This window comes from Zalophus californianus, chromosome 8 (genome assembly GCF_009762305.2).
Source record: "Zalophus californianus isolate mZalCal1 chromosome 8, mZalCal1.pri.v2, whole genome shotgun sequence".
In the NCBI taxonomy this organism is placed as follows: Eukaryota; Metazoa; Chordata; class Mammalia; order Carnivora; family Otariidae; genus Zalophus; species Zalophus californianus.
In genome coordinates, this window is record NC_045602.1 from 139437918 (window position 1) to 139444840 (window position 6923).

The 6923-nt window shown below is 61.7% G+C and overlaps 1 protein-coding gene across 1 annotated transcript; it reads left to right on the top strand.

Annotated features, from left to right (window-relative positions):
* Window positions 1-268: 268 nt before the first annotated feature.
* On the top strand, window positions 269-4977 carry LOC113937623 (MRG domain binding protein). Its single transcript, XM_027622184.1, has 5 exons — window positions 269-483; window positions 1077-1198; window positions 3128-3209; window positions 3535-3609; window positions 4040-4977. The coding sequence occupies exons 1-5, from the start codon at window positions 336-338 to the stop codon at window positions 4219-4221; spliced, it is 609 nt and encodes a 202-aa protein (XP_027477985.1). The 5' UTR covers window positions 269-335; the 3' UTR covers window positions 4222-4977.
* Window positions 4978-6923: the final 1946 nt, after the last annotated feature.

Genomic DNA, 6923 nt, shown 5'->3' on the forward strand with positions numbered 1-6923 from the left:
CTCTTCTTCCTAAGCGCCTCAGTCGGCGAAGTGCGGCCGCAGTCCCGCCCCGCAGAGCGCACAGCTCGGACGCGCCGCCCCGGGAGTCGCGCAGCCGGCGCCACCACCTCCCCACCAGAGCGCTTCCGCAGTCTGCCGGTGCCGACCGCGCTGCGCCGCGGGGCCCGGCCGCCAAGGGGCGCCGTGGGGACCACCCCTCAGCTGCGCCTGCGCCGGCGCCGCGCACGAGCCGGAGCGCAAACCCGCCGAGCGCGCGCCCGCCCCGCAAGTGCGCCTGCGCGGAGGCCGTGGCTGCGCCCGCTCCCGCCGGGGGCTCGTCGCTGCGCGGCCGGGCCATGGGGGAGGCCGAGGTGGGCGGTGGTGGCGCGCCGGGCGACAAGGGGCCGGGGGAGGCGGCCACCAGCCCAGCCGAGGAGACGGTGGTGTGGAGCCCCGAGGTGGAGGTGTGCCTCTTCCACGCCATGCTGGGTCACAAGCCCGTCGGTGAGCGGAGCGCCGCGGAGGCCGCGGACCCGCGTGGGGGCGGGGCGGACCGGGCAACGGCTGGGGGCGCGGGGCGGAGCCTCCCACACCCGCCCACCCACCTGCACTTCCTCCTCCCTTGGCGCGCGGCGACCCCTGCGCCCGCCCACCCCCTCTCCGCCGACCCTGGCCCCTGCACCCCCCTGTCCCCTCCCTCACCCCCTCCCCACCGACCCCCTCCTGCACCCCTCCTGTACCCTTTTCTGTCCCTTCCTGAGCCCACCCCCCACCTCCGCCAACCCTGCCCCCTTCTGCACTCCTGCTGTACCCCTCCACTGTCTGTACCCTCCCTCTACCCTCCTGCATCCCTCCACTTCCTAATCTCCTTCCTCTGTCCCCTCCTGTGCCCACCCCTCCCACCCCCACTGCCAACCCCACACCTGCCTATACTCTTCCAGCCCTGCTCCCTCCTCTACCCTCCCTCTGCATCTCCTACAGCCACCTTCCTGTCCCCATCTTTACCCTTCCCCTGCTGAGCCCTGCCTCCCCTCTCTCTCCTCTCCTCTTACTTGCTAGCCCAGCCCTCCTCACACGCTGACTCTTTTCTCCCACAGGTGTGAACCGACACTTCCACATGATCTGTATCCGGGACAAGTTCAGCCAGAACATTGGTCGGCAGGTCCCATCTAAGGTCATCTGGGACCATCTGAGCACCATGTATGACATGCAGGCGCTGGTGAGCAGATCCCAGACACAGCTCCTCCATGTGTTTGCCAGGCCCCGTCTTTAGGGGGCCCTCTGTCCTGTGCACAGCCCAGGGAGCAGCAGGAATTAACAAGGGGGCTCCAAGTAGTTTCACTAAAAACCCAAACCCGGTGACAGTAGCTGGCTCCCCTCACAGAACCTCCTTCACACGGGGTGGTCAGTGACAGTCTCTCCAGGGAGGTGACCAGGGAGCTGAGGCCCGTGGGAGGAGGTAGAAGGCCCCAGAGTGCTCTAGGCAGGAAGGTGACAGGATCCAAGTCTGAGTCAGGTGAACCTGGTGGCTTCTGTGAAAACCGGGCAGGCAGGGTCCCCATCTTCACAGGACCCCAGCTAGTTTCATCCGAAGGCAGGCGGCTTCACTAGGTGACCACAAAGGCCCAAAGGAACAGGGATGTTCCTCGGAACAGCAGGTGTCAGGGCCCTGTGGCAGCAGGAGCTGGTGAGCCAAGGAGCTGAGGAGGCCAGGGCCCCTGGAGAGTGGGTGGGGGTGGGGGTTAGAGGCATGCAGAGGGGCAGGGGCTTATGCCGGGCTGAGGAAGGCTCTGCCTCCCTGGCTGACTCGGGGCCCCACCAGCCCTCCCAGCCGAGGCCTTCTTTGTCCAGACCCAGTGCTGCCCTTGCTTCCTGTTGGCTCTGGGCAGGTCACTTGCATCTCCTTGTCATACTCTAGAGACGGGATAAAGGTGACAGCTTTGCTCTGGGGACTGACTGCGTGGCCCACAGGAAGCATCCTGGGATCAGCGCAGCAAGGACCAGCTGCCACGCTGAAGGAGCTGCTCCCCATGGGGACCTCATCCCCACACCTGTCACATCATGGCGTCACCTGGTTCCCAGACTCCCCGGGCCCTGACTCTAGGCCAGTGGGGGCCAGAAGCCAGACACAGACGTGAGGGTAGCAGGGTCCCTGTCCTGGGGGAGCCCCTGGTACAGCCCGGGAGACAGACACTGACACCCAGCACCCACATGACCCTGGTGAGCCGCAGGGCACCACTTGGGGATTTCGGTCCGGGACAGGCAGCTCTTCTCCCCTCTTCTCCCCAGCTTCTTCCCAGCTATCCTTTGTTCAGAACTAGGCAAGACGTCAAGGCTGTCACTTCCTTAGACCCCTGTGCTTCTCTGGGGCTGCTGCTGGGGTCAGGCGGGACCCTGGCAGCACGAGTCCGTGGCCCCCACTGCTGGGGGACCTGCAGGCCCGGGAGCCGTGGGGTTTCTGAAGCTCCAGGAGATGTTGATAAGCACGTTTGCCCGCTAGCAGCTCGTTGTAACACAGCCCCCAGACTGCAGAGAGGAGCCGTGTCTGCTCAGTCACAGTCCAGACCCTTTCTGCCAGCACCCTTTCCCTTCCTTTGGGGGCCCTGTGTCTCCAGGGTCTCTGTCCCTTTTGGCCCATGAGACAAGTGGAACTCCAGTAAGCGCTTGGTGCCCCTGACACCACTTTGCTTTACCTGGTTTCCCAGGCGGAGGCTTGCCTCTCCAGCACCGTCTGTGCCTGTGGGCTTCTGCCCACAAAGACGGGATCAACGGTGCCACGGCCTTTCCTCGGGCGGTCACTGCACTCTGAACACACACTGGTGGGGAGGGAGCCGCACTGGGGCAGCTGTGGGGCAGCCTGACCACTGCCTCCCGCCCTTGCCCCTGGGGCCGTGCCAGGAGGTGACCCTGGCTGGCGGCTGGCGCTGTAGCTTTGCCTTCTGTGGGTCTGTTAGGAAAGCCCAGCTCCTCATAGACCGAGAGCAGAAAGAACATTCTTCAGCCACTCACGCCCACCTGCGCAGCTCTCTGAGACTCTGCGCGCATTCATCAGGTGCTGCTAAATTGGCTCTTACACGTTTCTGGTGACTTGCTAAAATCACGTTTTTTTCTTTGTTTCTATAACAAAAATCACCGTTTTTGCCATCAGCATGAATCTGAGATTCTTCCATTCCCAAACCCAGAGAGGAACTTTGTCCTTCCGGAAGAAATCATCCATGAAGTCCGAGAAGGTGAGGCTCCAGTGGGTTGGGTCTGGTTGGGGAGTTACAAGGCAGGATGTGGGCCAAGGGCGGTGGTGTCAGGGTGAAGGTCATGAGCCTCAGGGAGGAGGTGAGGGTCGCTGGCGTGGAGATTCTTGGCCCAGGTGGACTGGGGGGGGTCTGGGGAGCCTCGGGGACTGGAGGGAACTTGTTCAAGAACAATCGGCTCTCTTTAAAAGCGGCCTGGCGGCAGCTGAGAACCACACACACAGCCGTCCCCGGCCTGAGCCATCCGCAGCATTGGGCAGGGCCACGTCTCCCACCGTTTTGGTAAACGTCAGCTGTCGCCCCACAGGAAAAGTGGTCATTGAAGAGGAAATGAAGGAGGAAATGAAGGAAGATGTGGACCCCCACAACGGGGCAGACGATGGTGAGTGGGGGGCACCCCTGACGCCTGGGCCCTGCGTGCAGCCCCACATCCCCAGCCTGGGTGTCCAGTTGGCTTGTGGCCAGAGCTGCCCTGTCCACTTCTCCACTCGCTTGGGCGGGAGCCTCACATGGCGGCCCACACCACGAATAAGCCCCAGGGTGGCCTCGGGTCCAGCACCAGTCAGGTGGATGGAAAGCATGCATTGCGAGCACAGGCCCAGCTCCGCGAGGCAGGAATAGCGGGTGGACGGGCAGGGTCCTGCGGCCTAAGGTCACGGGTCACATCCTCAGGAGGACCCGGCTCTCTGCAGGCCCCACGGCAGCCCCAGCTCAGAGTGGCCTGTGTGTAGGTGCAGGTTTCCATAACTTAGCGGGAAGACGAAATAAAATTCTGGATATTCTGTTTTCAACCAAATGATTTTGTCTCCCAGTTTTTTCATCTTCAGGAAGCTTGGGGAAAGCAACAGAAAAGTCCAGCAAAGACAAGAACCCTTCGGACTTGGGGTCGAAGGAAGGGGCAGACAAGCGGAAGCGCAGCCGGGTCACCGACAAAGTCCTGACGGCAAACAGCAACCCCTCCAGTCCCAGCGCTGCCAAGCGGCGCCGAACGTAGTCGTGGCTCGGCCATGGCAGGTGGCCCGGGGCACCACTGTCACCCAGCTGGACACCTGCCACCTGCCCTCAGGCCCACTGCGACCACCTGAGGCTCCGGGGGCCAGCTCAGGTGCGGAGAGCCGTGAGTCAGGCGTCCAGGGCCCCCCCACCCCACGCCACCGGGTGAGCTCCAGCCATGCTGGCCGCCGGCCGTGCCGTGGTCCGGGCTCCACAGAGCAGAGCGCGGGGCTCGGGCAGGACAGCTGGAGTGGCAGGCAGGGTGCCTGCTGTGTCCCTGGGGAACGCTGGTCTTGCTGGGCAACTCGGCTCTTCCCATCTGCCTGTGTGTCCGTCAGCCACTCTTCCTAAACCGGCAGCCCCCTCGGGAGAAAGAGACTCAGGCCACCTGCCTTCCGGCGCCTGCGCCAGAGAAATCGAGAACTGGATATTTTGCCTCATTCACTTGTACTGTAACGATGTATATAATTTGGTGGTATTTCACTATTTAATTTTTAAGAAGCCTATTTTACTAGTATTTTATATGAAAAAAATATTGAAGTTAAACCTGTGTTGTATTTTTCCTGAGATGCTTTGTGTTAGGTAGTGATTACTGACGCTTTCTGCTCGGTTTTTATATGCCGGAAACAGAGTTTGTAAGGCTATTTTTCTATCTCCCTGTAACTTGTAAACAGACCAAATGAGTGTGTGGAGGGAGGTGCACGGCCGGGGCAAATGAGATGCTTTCGTTTGAGCGCCAACCATTAAAGCACAAAAGAAGCAGCCCGAGTCTTGTGATTTTGATGCCAAAATAAGTTCCCTTTTCTAACAGTAGGAAGTGTTTTATTTTCCCAAGGCTTACAATGCAGCCTACCCTCTCCAACTTCTTAGTATTCACTGGATTCGATGTATTTACCAACTAGAAACAGGACTAGAGTGGAAACTTTGTTGAGTGTGACAAGTCCTTCAAATACGGTAAACAAGGCAGAGCTGGTGGCTGGCGGAGCTGGGACGTCCGGGAGCTCATCCTCAGGCAACGTGAGACTCCGGGCTGAGTCTGTTCTCCACAGAGGAGGGTACAGCCCTCCAGGCAGAGCGAGAAGGAGATGCCCTCCCTCCTGGTCAGCCACCGCGTCCCAGGCTCTTCATCTGGACAAGTCACCTGGAAGCTGAATTCCCATCCACCCAGCTGAGCCTCTCCCACCATCTTGGAGCAGGAGGCCGGCCCCGCGGTACAGCCGGCCAGGCGAGGGCACAAATCTCGTGCACAGCAAGTGGCCCAGCCCGGTCAGAGACTGGCCTGCACCAAGCCTGCCGTCACTTGCGGGGCCTTGAACACATTGCTGGTGCCCCTTCTCCCCAGCAGGGCCCAGCCCCCGAGCACAGAAAGAGCATCTTGTGTCCGGGCTGCTGAACCTGAGCACCCGGGTCCCCGCCCGGCTGCCCTGTGCCGGAACCAGGAGCAGAAGCTTGGTGCAGGTCGACCCACTGCTGGGGAGCTTGGTGGCCAGGCCTCCAGCACGGGCTTTACCTGAGCAGGAACGTGGTCAGCACCCAGGATGGAGTCCAAGGCTGCGGCTTCCCCACGCGGTCCTGCCAGGGGCGTTTCTTCCGAGTTCTGAGAGGCAGTGCCATGAGACCTGCTGCTGTCCCAGCACAGCAGACGCCGTCCTCACCCCCAAATGCCCAGGTGGGACGGTCACTGCTCGCCACAGAGCAGGGAACGCACCCCGCATGTGTCTGAGGGGGAAGAGGGAGCAGAGGTCTGCATTATAGCGAGCTCAGTGCCCTGCAGCCCTCCCACGATGCCTGCTCTGGGCCAGGTCCTGCGGCTGAGATTGTGATGCCCATGAGAAGCCCAGTCCCTCGAGGGAGCTGCAGGGAAATGGGGCAAACAGCTCTACGGTCGCAAACGGTGCCAACAAAGATGGGGGGTCTTCCCCAGGCTTGCTGGTAAACCCCCATCTGAAACAGTATCTTCAAGGCCCTCAGAACATGCTGGAAAAGCCTAGTGCTGCATTTGGTGAGTTAACATCTGCTGCGTGCCTAAGAGGTGGGAGGGGGTGCGTGCCGGGCGAGCCCATCAATGCAGAAGGGCAGGTGCTTCACCGCCCCCCCCGCCTCAGGCATCTTTTTGGGGCCCAGTCCCCATGCCCTTGTGCCTGTGGGGGCAGCAGTCCTCAGCAGGGGTGAGGCCAGCCCAAGCGTCCCTGGCCTGGCGGGCACAGGTGTCGGAGCCCTGCCCAGCTCTCACCATCCGGGCTTTCCTGCCCTGCAGCCAGTTCAGGTCAAATTCACAGGTGTCTGGAGCACTGAACCTCTCCCGGCCTAGGGGTCCTGTCTGTGACCAGGGGGTCTCATGTGTGCCCCCCTCACATAAGTAGGAGGTGTCTGAAAGGGGCTGGGAGCTGGGATGAAGTGGCCGCAGAATAAAGGGAAACCACAGTCAGTTGTTCCAAGCACCGCTGACCTTAGCCCAGGAACCTCCACAGAGGCTCTGTGTGTGGGAAACCTGGGACCCAGCACCCTCCCTGCAAGAGGGCGGCGGGGGTGGGGGTGGGGCAGGTAGGTGTGGCCTCAGCGCTCCCTGCTCTGGCCCAGCCCAGGTCCCCCCAAGGTTGATGCAGGAGGAGAGTGGGCTCCCAAGTACATACATACTGAGCAGCAATGGGGTGCAGCAGGGTTCCCTCAGGGCTGGTTGGGTGGGGCTGGGGCTTTGGCCTA

Excerpts from the sequence above, each read along its gene's own strand:
- LOC113937623 (XM_027622184.1), top strand. The coding sequence starts at position 336 with ATGGGGGAGGCCGAGGTGGGCGGTGGTGGCGCGCCGGGCGACAAGGGG. Across the intron at positions 484-1,076 it reads GCTGGGTCACAAGCCCGTCG|GTGTGAACCGACACTTCCAC; the intron begins GTGAGCGGAGCG and ends TTTCTCCCACAG. Across the intron at positions 3,210-3,534 it reads CATCCATGAAGTCCGAGAAG|GAAAAGTGGTCATTGAAGAG; the intron begins GTGAGGCTCCAG and ends GTCGCCCCACAG.